Raw genomic sequence first — 17,696 nt, 5'->3', positions numbered from 1 at the left:
AAAAAGTAAGTTCATGATCCCTGATATCTAAATTTATCTCTATTCTTTTCTCATATCTGAATGGTGCTATCGTGATACCTTTAATTGTATTATAAGCTGTTCCATGTGCCTTGTTCAGTCTGGGTTCAGAGCATCCTCGTGGGGGTAGAGAAGCGAGATTGATCCTTGATTCCCAGGTAGCAAAGAGGAAATCTCTCTGAGTAGCTTGTTCACTGACAATCAGAGAACTGAGCCCAGACTGAGTGTTTCCTGTGTACTCTACGAGCCTACATTCTGGGGGCAACACAACGAAGGCGAGCCAGGCCTTTTTCTTAGGGTGCTCATATCTGCAAGGAGGTGAAAAAGTAACACACGTGACTCAACGTGGCGGGTGATTTACCCACGAGGATGCCTGTGCAGCTGTCTTCGAGGGGGAGGACCTGAACTGAGCCCTTTTTCGTTTTCATTGCTCTGGACTGAACCTCCTGCCTGCTAAGCATTCCCCACTCCCTGAGCTGCCTCCCACCCCTTTGAACTGAGCGTGAAGGGAGAACAGGCAGGAGAGCTCTTTGGGAGGCTCGGTTGTTTCCCATCCAAGGGAAGGGTGCGCGAGTACCCGGGGCAAGACAGCAAGCTGCAGAATTCTGTTTGGCCCGCCAGGACATGGCGGCCCGACTCAGATGCTAGTGGACCAGTGCTGAAGGAAGCCGGCCTTATGTGGCAGACTAGGAAGGTCTGAGTTACCGCGTTGACTGTGACTAATCACATATCAACCTCTCTGCAAACAGGCAGATTAGATCAGGCAAGATGTGTGATCTCAACACTTGGCTTGGGAGAGCCCGAGTAATAAACTTTGGAACCTCTTCACCCTTGGCGAGACTCTGCTCAAGTCACATTGCTCATTGCTTTCGAAGGACTGACACTAATTGACTCTATTTCAGTCAGCCCCAGGGTTTTTATTTCCTATGGCTCCAGAATATCTTCCTTCCTTCCTTCCTTCCTTCCTTCCTTCCTTCCTTCCTTCCTTCCTTCCTTCCTTCCTTCCATTTTGTTCTCAATTCAAGTCACTTTAATTAAAGAAAACGTTTCCTTGATTCTGTCCTTACTGTCTATTTCTTTCTTTGCTGTTCCCTCTAGATGTGCTCAGTCACCTAAACACAGTGTTATTGTTTTCTTTGTCCTTGTTGTTGCAGGACCTCACGGGCCTCGTTTTCACCTTATTTCTTTTGAGCTCACCTTGTCTCAGTGATATGGGGAGGTCCTGACCCATAGCTGACACGCAACGTCTGTCTGCACCATCAATTAATTCTCTAGGTGAGCTCAAGGTGGCTTATGGACATTCTTAAAGCTGAGCAAAGCTATTGGCCACAAGGCAGCCTCTTCAGATTGAGTTCTGAGAAGCAAAATAATAAAATTTGGAATGCCATTTCAATTTTTGTGGGACCATCGTTTTGACTTTAGCAAGCTCCATCTCCTAAAGTTCAGGTCATTCTCCTGAATGCAATGGCAGTGGTTATTAGGTCGTGCTTCCCAATTCATTACCCTCGCTCACTGACTGACCCGCAGTTCTGGGGGGGGCACACGCACAGGAGGGGGCGGGACTCACCACAGCTGTCCTCGTCAGCACCATTCCCGCAATCGTCCACGCCATCACAGTGAAAGGCTCGGGGTAAGCACTTGGTGAGATTCCCACAAGGAAAGTACCCTTTGGGGCACAGAGGAACCACCATACTGCCGTCAGCCAGTACGACGTCTGCGTGAGAGAGGAGACAGGGTGGATACAAAACTTCTATGAAAGGGACCAAATGTGAGTGCGGCTAGGCCTTGCTGGCCCTGTCCGGTTTAGTGTGAGAACTCCACGAGGCTGGTTCATCCGGGATCATTCTTAGAACACCGCTATGGAATAGCACTGTCAGTTACCACGACCGAACCTCACACTAGCTGTCCTACGGGTGAGCTGAAGACTCGTTTTGAACTTTTCTTTCAGGGAGGTAAATGCAGAGAAAGCCACGCGTATTGTTCCACTATTACATGGAGTTGGGGAGGTATCTACTTCTTCAGATAGCGGACGCCATTTATGAAGACAAACTAAAAATGGCCGTCTTGGGCAGAGGGCGTAACACGTGAACAAGTGTTGAGCCCATCCCTAGTCGAGCAGAGGGGTGCAGAAAGGAGGTCCAGCAACCACTTACAAGGTACCTACCTGCCAGGGAACAGGGAGCACAAAACAATCCCGGACATTTGGATCTAACAAACATGCATTCAAGTTTAAGAGCGTACTTTCCAGAAAAATAGAGACACACTCTTCACACGTCGGCTAGCAAAACTACGGAAAGTCTCAAGGTCAAATTGGAACATCACAAATTTTTGAGACTCTTGTACCCTGCATTGTGTTTACAGTCATCCCCTCCCCAGACTCCTCCCAAATTCCCCCTCCCCTCCCCCCAACGCTGCATCCTCTCGCCTGTTTAAGCCAATTTGTGCCGCCTGTGCATCCTTGGGCGTGGAGATTGGATGCAATGGTGTAAATGGTGAAGGCAGAGAGCCGGTCAAGGTTTAAATGGGGTGAGAGGCAGAAGGGCAGGGTAGAGGAGGGAGTACAGGTAGACACGAACAACTCTTGAAGGCCTTTCGGAAAAGCCTGTAGAAACCTACTACCGAAATACAGAGCACACACATATGAAGAGCTGAAACGGCTCACCCTGTAACAGAGAAACAGCATCCCCGCTGAACGCTGCAGGCTAACGAATAAGTTGGACGCTGAGAACTTCACAAACTTAAAGAGCAAGCAGACTGAAATTGCCACGGTTTATTAGGACCTGCTGAAGGGCTGGGGAGAGGTGTTGGCTAAGTGGTCACGAGAATGATGCCACCAGCAGACCAGGAGGGCATTTGAGGGAGTGAGGAGAACAACGGGTTTTAATAGGCTGTGGCTGGACTTGCAGTCATGAACATCATCTACTGTGTGCTGGGTATTTCCTCCTTGTCTCACTGAATGCTAAAGACAATGGAGCCACTGGTATTAGGATCATTATGTAAAGACGCTTTTATCTGGTTCCGGGGAAACACCAGACCTGTCTGTGCCTTCGAGTAGTTGCTGCCTTGCACAGAGATTGCATCCCACAAACGTTTTTTGGAGACTTCCCTGCTGGCCCTCCTTGTTCACAGAGGTGCATTTATTACCAGGCCAGCATTTGCTTGTGGGCACCCAGCCTGCCTGACTCAGCGCACACCAAGCTTCCAAGCCTGTGGCTGGAGAGGACAGTTGCCTTTCCTGAGTTTTAAGCTCCTTAGTCAAGATGACCCTGGAGACGGAACAAGCACACAAAAGCAGGGCAGCTGGTCCTCCCCAGGGACAGTGATGTCATGGAGCACGCTTGGAGGCTCTCACAGATGTGTCTTCTGGAACCTTCTTGATCAAGGAGGCCCATCTAGAGTGTGACCTGAGAATGCTGGTTGGGGGTGGGAATGTGGGTGTGGGAGAGAGGAGCAAAAGAAGTGGAGGAGAGAGGCTGAGCGTGAGTGACTCCAACTGTTGATTCCCTTCCATGGTGGCTTCTTCCTGCAAGCGTAAACGGGATATAGAAAGAAAATAACAACAGAACTCCACTCCTTCCTCTCTGTCCGCTGTCTCTTTCCTGTCTGGTATTACTTGGTGCTCAATTATCTTTTTAAAAAAATAAATTCTCAGCCAGCTGGTAGTGGCGCACGCCTTTAATCCCAGCACTCAGGAGGCAGAGGCAGGTGTATTTCTGTGAGTTCGAGGCCAGCCTGGTCTACAAGAACTAGTTCCAGGACAGTTAGGGATGTTACACAGAGAAACTCTGTCTCGAAAAGCAAAACAAAACAAAAAACAAAATTCTCACTGGGTTTGGAAAAGGAAAGAGCTCCTTTCAAAATTTAATTCTGCTAAAGTTGCAGGCTCCGGTTTCAATTCTGATGGAATAAAATTCAGTGTTCTATGTACCCTACTTATCATTCTGCCCCACAATCATGAAATTTAAATAATAAAGGGTCCCCTGCTGTGTTTGGCACGTACTGAAGGAGACCCACTGGCCATCCGTGGGAGGTGTATTCCGCAATCTGGGGCGCCTGTCAGCTGTGGAAGTAGAGAGGGGCAGCTTTATTGAAATTCAGAGATTATAAAAGTGGAGGCTGCCAACATCAAAGGAAAACTGGTAGCTTCCAGAGGTTTCCATGGGGGCCCTTTGGCCAAACTCACAGCAGCGTGGAGATTTGGGCTTGTGAAAGGAAGCTGCTGTCATGGCCCCTCCCATCTCTCTCTAGTCAGTCTCCAGACGTGGCTGTGCCCTGGCATCACACAATGCTTCTGCCCCTGCCTTTTGGAGCCAGCTGGACTGGTGCCCAAGGGTGCTTCTGGTTTCCACTCAACCCTTTTCCTGCCCTACTGAGAAACGATGTTCGAGAAGGATTGGTTAGGTTTTCCGTGTATGAATCGTTAGAGACGGTCGGGTCCCTGCCCTGACTATTCACACCACAACAGTAGTACTAAACAGAACTGAGGAAAACCGACGGAAACTAAGGAAAGAACTGAGAGAGGTTCTTCTGAAGAACCAGCCTGCCTCCATCTTGGGCTTGGGAGCCATCATATTGTAAAGACAAACTCAGTCATTCCTCTTTAAGACTAAACCTGCTTCCCAAGGGTTGGACAACACCCTACTCCTGCAACCTTAACTATAAATGGTTCTGTTCTGCCCCTTCCAGGAGTACCAATCATATTTTTCTTTTAAAAAGTTGCTTATAACCATCTTGCAACCCTACCTTTGTTTCGAAAGGTTGTTGTGACCATCTGTGCCTCCCAGCTGTTATGACTCCCTTGTGATGCCCACCTCGCAGCCAAGTCTTTGTTTCAGGAAGTAATAGCTTGCTATATTTATGTTCTGGTCCTTTGACCCCGCCTGTTTTGCCTGCCAGACCCCCATTTGGAAACCCCTTACTCCTGAGCTACAAAAGCCTTGTCTTCCTCACATCTGAGGCTAAACTCTGGAACCCCACCTTAGGGGGTGGCAGCCCATGCACACACACACAAAAAAAGCTTGCTGTAATTAATTGCTTGTTTTAATTAATTTGGCCACAATGAATTGGGTCAGTGGTCTTTCTCCTCTCGTTGTTGGAATAAACACTCTCCCCACACCAGTACCAGAGAGGATGGTCCACAGAGGTGACCGGCCAAAGGAGGCCATTTCCTAGGTAACCCGAGTGGTGCTGCTTACCTCTGTGAGGCTGAGACTGTCACGGAAGGAGGCCATTGAGCTGCAGGGATGCAGCAGACATCACAGACAAAGCCTCTGCCATTCATTTAAGAGTTAACTATTGGAACATTCATGAAACATTAACTGATTGCCAGTCAACCAGACAGACACTGGTGTCCCCTCTGGGCACTCCATCTGAGTGGGTTACAGTGGCACTCTGGGCAGCTGTCACTTGATTGGTATACTTGCCGGAAGCTGCCTGATTCCTGGGAAGAGTCAGGACATCTCTAAAAGCATTGCGCAGAGTCCAGGCTGACCACAAACTCATAATTCTCCTGCCATAGCCTCAGGGGTCCTGAGATTACAAGCCTGTCTCACTGTGCCTGCCTGGCTGTGTTCCAGTGTTGAAAATTTCCATCTTGTGGGTGATTGGAGAGTCCGCTTTCTTTCTGAAAACTTCCAGAGGATGGTGAGCTCAAAGGGCAGAGGAGCAGGGCAGAGTGTGAAGGTGACAGACTAGATCCGTCTTATCTGGGTGACATGGGGACCTCTCTCTGTCTCATCTCTTTACTCCTCAAATTCTGAGCCGTGGATTTCCCTGTTCCTAGAACTTTCATTGGCTGTTACTCCTCTGGTTGGGCTTCATCCAAATCTCACTGCCATCAGCTAACAGTTCCCTGGCACCCAGGACTCCTGCCATGCACTGGTCAGGATAGACCCTACACAAGTATAGGGTACCCCACACATAGACTCTGCTGAGCCATTTGCAGGTCCCATGGTCATGAACCAGGGTCAGGGATGAGGCTTGATGATATCTGAAGGATGAGGGCTCCCACTTGCTCCCAGTAAAGTCTCCCAAGTCTGTACACTGCCTCGGCATCTCAAACCTCCCTACATTAATTATAGCATTTCTTTCCTGTATTTTCAGTATCTTTCCCTTGTCATAGCATCCCCTCAATGCTATGTTAGTCTAATTCAGTCAGTTCTCAGAGCTGGACATAGCTTAGAGACAGAGCTCTTGTCTAGTGAGGTCCAAGTTCAGTCTTCAGTAGCACAACACACACACACACACACACACACACACACACACACTCCTAAACAAACCAGAAAAATCATCAGATCTCATGTTCAAAACAAGTAAACCAACCAAGCAGTCCAAGTCCTGTTATATCCAGTTGCCTTTGGGACCAAGACCCAGTCTTCTCCCTGTTGAAATAGGAGCGGCGGGGCTGCGTCCCCAACACCCTGGCCGCTTGGCTAGCTCATGCCCGAAATAACAACACACAAACTGTATTCATTTAAGAACTGCTTGGCCCATGAACTCTAGCCCTTACAGGCTAATTCTTGCACCTGGACTAGCCCATTTCTAATAATGCGTGTAAGCACCCCAAGGTGCGCTTACCGGGAAGATTCTAGCCTCTGTCCATCCTGGGAGAGTTGAGCATGGCGTCTCTGCTCCAGCAGAGCTGTCGGGTCTCTCCGGAAGCAGAGCAGAGTCTGACCTCACTTCCTCTTCCGCCCAGAATCCTATTCTGTTTACTCCTCCCATCTATGTTCCAAGCCATGAGGCCAAGCAGCTGGTTTATTATAACTTAACCAATGAAATCAACAGATTGATATATGACACTCCCACATCATCTCCCCTTTGCAATGACATTGCTCAGAAGGATCCCAAAAGCCAATGTCTCCATTGCCTCTAGCCCACTATGCGTCAACCCACTGCTTCTACCGCTGGCCTTGTTACTCCAGCAGGGTCAACATCAGGACCGGTGTTTGTCTGCCTGCTGGCCCTCACCCGTTCTCCTTTTAAAAAGAAATTTCACTGCGGAGCCCTGGCAAGCCTGGAATTCACTCTGTAGACCAGGCTGACTTTAAACTCACAAGATCCCCCTGCCTCTGCCTCCCAAGTGCTAGGATTCAAACTGTGTGACTAAAGTCCTTTTTGGCTACCGATCTTGTCGCCTGAAGTGTCTGACAAATTCTACCGCTTTCATCAGACAACATGCGTCCTTCCCCTGCTCTGTGGCCCCTCCCTGCCCAGCTCTGCTTCCTCGTCCAGAGTCCCCCTCTTAGCCTCTCAGTCACAGCATCCTGAAGTTCACTGGGTAGGCACGAGGCCAGAGCTTTTTAGGGTTTTGAAATTCTTTGAATAACAAATCAAAGTATTTACCAGAACTTGCAAAGATCATTAATATTTTAGCTTCGTAAGGGTGCTCTAAAAATCTCTGTTACATTTCATTTCGATTTATTAGAAAAACAGTATTCTATTATCTCCCCAGAGAAGACGAGTTCATCTTCTAAAGGGAGACTCGAACATTCACGCTGGGGGCGGGGCGGTGGGGGGGCGCAGGGGCTTGTGGGAAGTTCCTTCCTGACAGCAGCAGGACTTCGGAACACAGTGTTTGGAATGTTATGTGAGAAAACAGAGTCTGGAGATGTGGCTGGAATTCTCCAGGGAGGTCAGACCTCCTGTTATAACTCAGGCGTATCGTCTCGCCATTTGTCACTTGTCTGCGACTTTGCTTCCAAGAGGGGCTCCAGGGGTGAAACTCCCGGACCCTGGCATTCAAATAACTCTGCAAACTGAAATGTAAAGGCAACTGACTTGCTCTTAAATCTGTACGGTCGACGCTTGCTTCATGATAGGCTTCTGAAGGCGGCAATGCTTGCGACTGTTTCTTTTCAATATTATAACGGAACGCTAAGCCTATGGAGGTAAGCAAGAGAGTGAAACGGAGTGACAATTACCAAAAGGGGGGGGGTTACGACTGTTGCCGTTTATAGACGACTGTGCTGGAATAATCTAACAATGAGAAACCTGAGGTTTTCCCCATAGCCAGCTGGAGATAAGCAGCAAACAATGCGAAAGGAAAATGGCAGCACAACCACCTTTTCCATCAACAGCCACATACTTAGAGATAAGCCCCAAACACGGACATAGTATTTCTGTAAAATATAGGCAATCGTTGAGAGAAATCAATGCTGTAAATAAACAGAGGAACATGACAGATAGGTGAAGAGAGAGAATTATAAGGGCTGGAGAGGCTTCAAACGCTGTCTCCAGGGCACAACCGCCATGGCAAAGATGATCCCACAGCAGCTGTGGCTGCCTGCCCTGGGCCTGCACAAGACTGGGCCTGTCAACAGCCAATCATGGAATGGGGAGGGGCTCCTGGGAGCCCCTCCTCTCCCAGCTGAACTGTTGACTATAGATAGATTCTGGGCCAGGGAGGGTCACTGTTTCCAGTTATGTACCCAACAGTGAGTCCACCAGGTTCCAGCTGGCAGTTCCAAATGCGTGGTGACAGGGCCGGCTTGGGTTAAAATTGGGGCCGGGAGACAAAAGAAAAAAAAAAAAACCATGGAAATGATAAAGGGACCTGCAGAGAGAAAGGAGGGCACCAGACCCCTGGAACTGGAGTTACAGATGGTTGTGAGCAACCATGTAGGTGCTGGGAGGAGAACCCGGGGCCTCTGGAAGAGTAGCAAGTACTCTTACCCCCTAAAGCCTTTTCTCCAGCCTTTCCCATACTTTACAAAACAATTTGGGGGAGCCTATGACGCCATGCAAGCTCTACTCACTGCTGGGGATTCTCATGAAAACACCTGCTTTGGGAAACAGCATCTCATCCTCTCCTGAAGCCTGCAAACTGTATGAGTCATCTGGCTGTTTTTGGAACATGTGGAAATGTGTGCCTGGACACCCCCTCCCCCATCCCACTACCAGAACATTCTCAGGGGCATCTCACTCCCCATAGTCCCAAACTGGCGACCATCTAAATATCTTTGAAAGAAACGTGTAAAAGATAGCGACAGGACCCCGCAATGATATGCTCTGCAGGCTGGGAAAGGAACCAGCGAAAGTGTCAAAGTGATTTCAGGTCCCGCAGAACCACGGGCCAAACCTCCTCACTCTCTCAAGCTCTCTTGTCTCTTGCAGGAAACCATTCCTGGAAGTCTGCCTTTTAAGCTGGGAAGACACCGCGGTTTTAGCATGTGCCGTTCTTTGCACTGGGAATGCGCTTTGTTTTCCTTTCACACTTCCTCTTTCTTTGACATTCATCTCTGAAGTCATTTCTGGGAAATGCTCCCCGAGCCTTCCAAGACCACTCCAGGTCGTGAGCTTTCATCCCCAACCACGCGATGACCTTGCCCGTCCTCCATACTGATTCTTACAGCATTGGATTTTTTTATTTCTTCACACAGTACACTATGCCTTGTTTGGTGGAAAGAATTTAATTATTCATTTTAACTGTTCCTGTGGCAAGGAAACTTCTCGATTACTAGCACATGGTACATGTCTCAGAAGTTGTCATCTACATATGAAATATTCAGGAATAGGAGGAGGTGTTTCTGCAAGCAAGCAGCAAACATACACATTTCACGCACATAAGGAGGCTGACCCGCTCCGGTGCTAGCGAGCCCCTGTGCTGTTAGGGAGGACACCTTATCTCTCCCCGAGGGTAATTTTAGCTTTTATTACAGTAAGAGCAGCGTTTGAAAATGGGAAGGAGGAAGTGGCTATCAAGGAAATGGCTTCAATAAGGAAGTCCGTTTTCAGGGAACTCTGCAGAGACCTTGGTTCTCTTCCTGCCTGCGAGGTGGTGTACATCAAGACTCTCTTGTCTCCTTTGCACCCGGAAGTCCCACATTTGAGTCCCTCTCACAGAAGGGACTGTAGGTTCTCTTCCACCTTTTAAAATATCTCCCACGCTTACATAAAAGCTCCTTCTAGACCACAATCGAGCAAAGCGTGGATAACAAATGACAGCTAAATGAGAAAGAGAAAGCAGAAAGCTCTTTTTTTTTGCTGCCATTTGTTATGACATAATTAATTTTTTCCATAGAATGGAATGGCAATTAACATTGTCATGTAGGTAAACTTGCGTGTTCAGAGTTTGAATTATGCTATCTGCTAGGAAGCTGTACATTGATCGTTAGTGCGGGATTAGCAATTCCTTTGCCGAGTATTTAGTTTGTCCCTATCACGTCCAAATTAAAAAATAAAAAGCTTTACAAGTAGAATTAATGTGATAGATGATCCAGGTGGATTCAATTAGCCGTCCAGATACACACAGATGGTATAATAAAAATATCATACTTTTATTTTTAAAAAATGAGTTGGGGTGAAGATACGGCTCAGTAGTTAAGGGCTTTGGCTGCTCTTCCAGAGGACCTGGGTTCGGCTTCCAGCACCCACGATTCGACTTACAACTCCAACTAGCTGCGATCTGGTGCCATCTCCTGGCCTTGTGTGGGCCCTGCATGCATGTAGCACACACACGGGCGAAACGCCATAGCCATAAAATAAATACATAAAAATAAATTTCAGAGAGATACATTTTGACACGCTTGTAAGCATCAGAAGGCTGACCTCTGGGACACAGGCAACAGAGCCAGCTAGTGTGCCTCTGCACTGTGCAGCATCGCAGCCCCTCATCCCCCCACCCCCATCTATTGCATCTTCTTGTTCTGGCACCAAGGGTCTGTCTCTTTAACTTCATCCCTGGTAGTTAGGAGAACCTCAGGGATGATGCCACGGCTGCGGATACTGAGCATTTGGCATTTGGAGAGAGCTGAGAGACAAAGTAAATGTCAGGACTATGACCTCACGTTAATCAGCTGATGGTAAGTCAGCCTCGTGTAGGACTGCCTCCCGGCCTATCCAGCCCTTCGTCCCAGTGACCTGGTTCTGCCGTGTGCACCTTCTCATATTTCCTTCTTGATACAGCACAGACCTAGTAATCAAAATTAAGGGCACTGGCTGCTCTTGCAGAGGTCCTGAGTTCAGGTCCCAACACCGCCATGGTGGCTCCTGAAGTCTTTAACTCTAGTTCTAGGGGATCTGGTGCCCTCTTCTGGCCCCATTGGGCACTGCGTGCATGTGGTGTGTTCTGACTTCCAGGGGAGCACCCCACCACTCTGTGGGCAAATCCTACATATGCTTCCATATTACTACCCCCAAATAAAGTCTGTCATTGTTGGTATGATCAGAGTTCGGCTCAAATGTAGTTTGAGAAGGCTGAGTGCAACTGGGCTAGCAGAGGGCGGTACTGAGCCGCTGAGTGGACCAGGGAGAGAACCGCTCTGACTGGCCACCCAAAGTTGTGATCTCAGTAAAACCCTTTGCTCATAGCCAACAGGAAAGCAATGGGGAGCCGCTGTAGACAGAACACGGGCCTGGGTCTGGATCATCCACGAGACAAAATGCCTGCAGTATCTATTCCAACAAGCTGCCTATGTGACCACACACCCATGAGCCCGCTTAGAGAGGGTCAGAAAACAGGACCGACGTTTCTCCAGCCTCACAAACAAATCCAGGGCCAAGCACAGGGGAAATCTATACTGGAGAAGTTGGGACTCAAACAAGAAATAGCTTAAAATCCATAATCTTAAAAATCCTCAATGCAGAGGCTGTAAGAATACAGAGGCTGGGGGAATGGGTCAGTGGTTAAGAGAACTGGCTGTTCTTCCAGAAGACGGGAGTTTGAGTCCCAGCAACTGAATGGCAGCTCACAGCCATCTGTAAATCTAGTTCCAGAAAATCTCATTCCCTTTTCTGGCCTCCATGGGTACTGCACACTTGTAGGGTACATACATGCATTCAGGCAAATCACATGCCTGGTATCTTAAGATATCAGAAGAGGGCAACAGATCCCCTAGAACTGGAGTTATGGATGGTTGGGAGCCACCATGTGGGTGTTGGGTACCTGGAGCCAGGTCCTTGGCAAGAGCAACCAGTGTTCTTAACAGTGAGCTATCTCTCTAACTCCAATGCACACATATACATATTTATGTACTAATCTTAGAAAGGTAATGATTGAATACCATTTCCTGTCGATTAAGGGAATTTTTTCAGTCGACAGAATTAATTTTTTTTTTTTTGAGACAGGGTTTCTCTGTGGTTTTGGACTTTGGAGTCTGTCCTAGAACTAGCTCTGTAGACCAGGCTGGTCTCGAACTCACAGAGATCCGCCTGCCTCTGCCTCCCAAGTGCTGGGATTAAAGGCGTGTGCCACCATCGCCCAGCTCAGAATTAATTTTTTATAGCACAAATCAATGCATTTTTACAATACATGTATAAAGAAGGATTCTAGATTGTCCCTGGTTGATTTAGACTAAATTTGTAGACAAACTTGATCAAACTTTGTTTTCAGGGCTTCCTATATTTCAGAATTGTGGGCAGATCACTATAGACTTTAAGAGGAGAACATTGCCAGTACTGAAGTATTAAGATACGATGATCGTTTGGCTCTGTTTGGGTTTTGTGCCCCAATCTTAGCCCACACAATCTTAGAGATGAGCATCACCAGGCCAGGACACAAGGGGATAGCCACAAATGCCAGAAAGGAAGTCGAGTTAACCAGAAGCAGAAAGCTACAGGAAGTCCTTGGAGAGGAAGCCCAGCAAAGACAGAGAGGTGATGAGAGGCCAGGAACACTTGGAGGAAGGTCTTGCTGAAAGGGACGAACGTGAACACGGTTGATGGAGCAGCCCTGGGAGTCACGGTTGATGGAGCAGCCCTGGGAGTCAGGATGGGATGTGGCAGGGTCGGAGGGAGCAGAGAAACAGAGGGGTGGAACAGGAGGGCTGAGAAGCACAGACATGGAAAACCAGAAAGATTTCAGAAGGAGACCAGACAGGAAGCGGAGAGCTTAGCGGGACTGTAGCCATGATAGGAAGAGGGGGACAAAGGCGAGCAGAGGCACATACACAGGAAGTGAACCCACGAAGCAGTGTCTTCCTCAAACACCAAACAGTGGCCGTGCCTCTGCTGTAGACAGCAGGATGCGACCATCTCCCTTCCTCGCTCCTCCTCGGCCTCGAGCAAGCAGTGTTCTGCATTTCAGGAGAGTCTCTTAACCTCCGCATCGGAGCATGTGCCGCATTTTTCTACCTGTGTGGAAGGAAGGTGCTCACACACTCCAAGCCCGAGGTGATGTGAAAGCCAGGGAAATTCAAATTATCCTGCGTTGATTGGCGCACCCAGGACTCCTCACCCTGAGTCCTGCTGATGGGCACAATCAATCCATGTCAGCAAAAAGCAAAAGGCCTTTGAAGGCAGTGGCTGTAAAGAAACGAAAAGTATGTGCGTATGCGCTTGTTCTTCTTTGCACACCACAGCCTGGGCACAGCCAGATACAACCCAGGATCCCCTCCCCCCACACAAATGGCTACAAGGTTGACAAGCCAAGGGAAAAGATGAAGTAAAAAACGAAAGCGAAGAGCAAAACACAGCAAAATCAGAATATTCCTACTTAGGAGTAGGAGAGAAGGGAGCAGGCATTCACCAGGGACAGGCAAGGGGCCAAGGCAGCGGGCAGAAGGGCCAGAGAAGAAAGGAAGGCTAGAATTCTATCGGTTATCATTTAACCATTTTAACGACCCTTTCTTTCACAACATGGCTAATTTCCAGACTGCAGTTTCTGTCTAGTGTTAACCCTTCAAACGCCCACTTATTGTGCATATGCAAAACCAGCGTTTTTGGGAGGACATTTTATACGAAGACCCTCCGAGGTCCCCTGCCCTGGAAGCATAGCCACGGGAGATGAATACGCTGTAAATTAAACACACACACACACCAACAACAACATTTTGTTTGTTTCCGCATAATTCTCCCCATACCTCCACTAGTATTTCTTGTGTAAAACAAACATTGATTTTGCTTAATTAGCAAGTTACACATTTACTGAGTAAGTAAAACACGACGTTTGGTGGTGCTGGCTCATTCTAAAAGCCACGTGCCTTTATTTTTACATTACTACTTTACCCCCAAGTAATTCGTTATTGGTTGAAGTTTACTTGAGACAGCATATTTCAAGATTTAAAACGCATCAGGTTTTTTTTTTTTTTTTTCTTTTCCCCCAGCATCAGCTCGCTTGCAGCGTCCCAGTTTCGTGTCTTGGATTCAGGTGGAAGGTGTTTTGAAAGTTTTTGCGGCAGCTGGCGACGCTTCTTTCCTGTGAGGGGGCACCTGTGGCGGAGCCTGCCCACCCAGCACCGCTGGAGGTTACACAGCTGAGAAGGCTTTGGCGTTGGCGTCCCAGGCTACCCATTCCAAGCAGGTCCTATTTTTTGCCTCAAGCAGAGAAATTTATTTTTCTATTAAAGGCGAGAAAGAATTTCAAGAGGACTGGCTTGAAGTACGATTGATTTTCACAGCTAGGCACAGCATGGGTGCAATTGTGTGAAATTAAAACGTAGTTGGAGCCGCTTTTCTGCAGTTTCAGGTAGAGAACCCATGGTTTGGAAGGCACCCTCGAGGCTTAGCTGCAGATTGGCCACGAGGGGGCGCTCAAACACTGCTCACCGCGAAGTGCCCGCCAGGGCTCCGCTTTGCGTTAAGATCACATTTAGAGAAGAGCAGGCAATGATTTGAGGACGTTGCAGTTGGTAGTTATCAAGTAGGATTCTCCGAACTTGACACTTTAATTTTCCTCAGAGGCGCACTGTTTGAGCTTGTAAGACTGTCCCTATTCATTCATTAAGATTCCTTTTTAAGATGGTTTGGGGCCAGTTAACAAACATCCTGAGTGAATTAATTAGTGATAAAGCGACATCACGATAGATGCCTGGAGGTTGCCGGCCAAGACAACCTAAGTTGCTGGTTAAGACAGAAAACATAATTTACTCTGAGCACTCGAGTGACCGCGGCCCGACGAGAAAACAATCCTGCAGCTTGAACTGTTCAAAAAGGGATCGCAATTTTAACTTAGGAAAACAATTTTTATTCTGAGAAAAATACAAAAATGAAAAACAAAAACAAAAACAAAACCCTCTGTTTGGTTGTGGCAAAGAGACTTGCTGTTTTAGCTGTCAAGAATTGAATGAGGAAATGCAAGAGCCGTAGCAATTCTTAAATAAATAATTGCAGTTTCCTAAGATGCCAGCATCGAGCACACGATGCACTCTGAAGCTACTCGCTGTAAATATAAAGGTTTGAGATGAGGTGAAGTAATGCGAGCTTGGAAAACAACATTTATCAGAGAATTGTAATTAATCAATAAACATTTACTAGGTTTGCGGTATAAATCTAAAATTAGGCCCTCAGGGAAAAAAAAATCCCAAATGATCTGCTTTAAATTTCTTCTCCCCCTCACCAACTTTTCAGAGCCGATTGCTATCGTAAACCATTAGCTGTAACGTTAGAGCGATGTGGGGGTCGTGGGGGTCGGGAAGGTTAGCGCAAGCACACTCCAGAGCCCCAAGATGAGGAGGCGGGTGATCCTCTGGGCATCCAGGGCTCTTGAAAGAGCACAAGGACCTTCTTTTTACTCTTCCATTCTTAAGCATCCTCCAAAACTGAGGGTAAGGAATGGAGACAGAACGCAGACTTATGAATTAAGATCTTCAACCAAATCAGACTCCTGTTTCTAAAGCCGTGGTTTTCTGAAAGATGAGTTTACCGTTTCTCCTTAGAGAACAGATTTCCAAGTAACGTCCAAAACTGGGCTGCATACACCTGTACAGCACACATCGCGCTAGGGTCTTTGACAGATAATTTGAAACAAAGTTCTGGTGTCACTGCTAATTCCAAACAAGATTTAAATATTTAAAAACCTTTTGGTGGTTGTTCTTAAATGCTGCAGTCTGTGCTTGGAAATGAAGTCTGTCAGTGCTCTTAAGCAGAACGTTTTACTTAAAGATGAAAACCATTCACTCGGAACCTGTCTAAACAAACTGAGTAGTTATAAAAAGGATTTTTTTCAAAAGCTAATTATAATTTCAAAATCTAATATTTATTCTTGAAAGTTTTAAAGAAAAACTATGAATTAACTGAACACATTTAGAAGCAAAGTAACAACGAGCTCACATACCACGGAGTAGATGTTAAATTGTGGCAAAATGAGATTTTTCACCTTAACTTGAAGCAGTTTAGCAGTTTATAGCTATAAAAGCGAGAAAGTTACCGACTGGAAGCAGACCATTCTACCCAAGCTTTCCAAACCTCAGAGCAGATAAGAGAGGGATATAAAAATATCCAGTTTATAGTTAATAACTGTTCTCCATAGGTAAACTAGAGAGCCTGGCTTTTTTGGATTTGCATGTGGTTTGCAGTTCTTAGTTTAAATGGACAGAAGCAAATAAATATACAAAAAAAAAAAAACCCAAACAAACAGAAAAAACCCAGCCGCTAACAATTGATGACATGCATTTTATAGCCATATTTCAACAGGTTGGATTTCTACAGACCCGTCTTTCAGTTACGAATCTCCCCTGCTCTCAGAAGGAAATACTAAAGTACATTTTTCTTTGCTATAATTGCTATGTCCACATTGATATTTAAAACACAGCTCATCTTTAGTTCTAACAACATGAAAAGTCGGGTTTCTGGGGGGAGGCATGTTGCATTTGGAAACTGCACTTAGTGATCATTTCTGGGGGATCCACCCTGGGGTGTCTATTTTTCAAACCCTGCATTGAGGCTGTTGTAAACATCCCAGAACTACAGACCGGTTTTCTAATCTTGGGGAATTGGGGAAACAGCAGCCTTACCTTTGACCTCCGTCAGGGCGATGACATGAAGTAGAAGCCACATTGCCATCAATCTGAGCTAGACAGGTGTCCAGTAGCGGAGGAGAGACCTGCAGGTTCGCAGCAGTTGCGTTCTTAGACGTGTCCTCCTTGCTCCTCGGAAGGAGTTCTGCTAGAGCCTGGTGCCTCCCATGCGTCTGAGCATGCTCAGCTGAAACTTCCCTGGCATGAAGGGACATGGTCGCTTGTCACTAGGGAACCTGCTCTTTTTTTCTTCTTCTTTCTGTCCTTACAGTTTGTTTGTTTCACTTTCTTTTAAACGTCCCGTTTGTTCCTGACCATTGCATTCATTCTGGGATAAGAGGGGCCATGGAAATAGCGCCTTAGCCTTACTAGATGTGCGATGTTTTAATAGCTTCATGGTTTTCCTCGAAGCACCTGGAACAACTCGCGCCCATCCTTCACCTATACATACGTAGCATCTCAAGGCGTAAAAGAATATAGATCTACCAAGAACGCAGTGGGAGCTCTTTAGACGCAGTTTTCACGCAAGATGCAAATGAGAAAAAAGCTCCTCGCTAACACATACGTGAAGGACACTAGGGACCATAATGAGCATATTCAGACAGCAAGGGTTTGAAGTGTGGGCTCGTGTTCAGCAGCTGAAATAGTCACCTAATACTTTAAATTTTGCTTAGACTCCTCATAACCGCAGTCGAGTTTTAAAGCACAGAGCACCCCGCTTGCACTCGATCCTGGATCGCGCACCTTCTCGAAGCCACTGTGGTTTCTTTCTCACTCACACCCCAAGGCAGCTTTTTAAACAGTCGGCTTCTTGTGAGCTTCGGTAGGGACTTCAATTGATTCGACTGTAATCCTAAAGAGTGTCCCAGGAAGACAAGCGGGATTTCCTTGGCAAATATGGATTCTTTATTTTTTCACTAACTGGGGAAGGGCTGTCCTGTGGGTTAGAGCAGGGCTGGGCAGGATGGGAGCCCCACTTGCTGCCGGCAGGGGGAGCCGGCCTCA

General features: G+C 47.1%; 1 protein-coding gene across 1 annotated transcript in view; it reads right to left on the bottom strand.

The window, feature by feature from the left end:
* Rxfp2 (relaxin family peptide receptor 2) overlaps window positions 1–16,799 on the bottom strand; it is a 57,282-nt gene extending 40,483 nt beyond the window's left edge. Inside the window, exons 1-2 of the mRNA XM_050161967.1 lie at window positions 16,689–16,799; window positions 1,586–1,732 (exon numbers count right to left, since the gene is read on the bottom strand). Of these exons, the coding sequence (XP_050017924.1) occupies window positions 1,586–1,732; window positions 16,689–16,737 (196 nt within the window). The 5' untranslated portion in view covers window positions 16,738–16,799. The remainder of the gene's footprint in view (window positions 1–1,585; window positions 1,733–16,688) is intronic.
* Window positions 16,800–17,696: the final 897 nt, after the last annotated feature.

The sequence above is a fragment of the Alexandromys fortis genome, unplaced genomic scaffold (assembly GCF_014885135.2).
Source record: "Alexandromys fortis isolate MF-2015 unplaced genomic scaffold, M_Fortis_MF-2015_v1.1 scaffold_118, whole genome shotgun sequence".
Taxonomy (NCBI): domain Eukaryota; kingdom Metazoa; phylum Chordata; class Mammalia; order Rodentia; family Cricetidae; genus Alexandromys; species Alexandromys fortis.
Note: the sequence above shows the minus strand (reverse complement) of the source record. Positions and strands in the feature narration are given on the sequence as shown.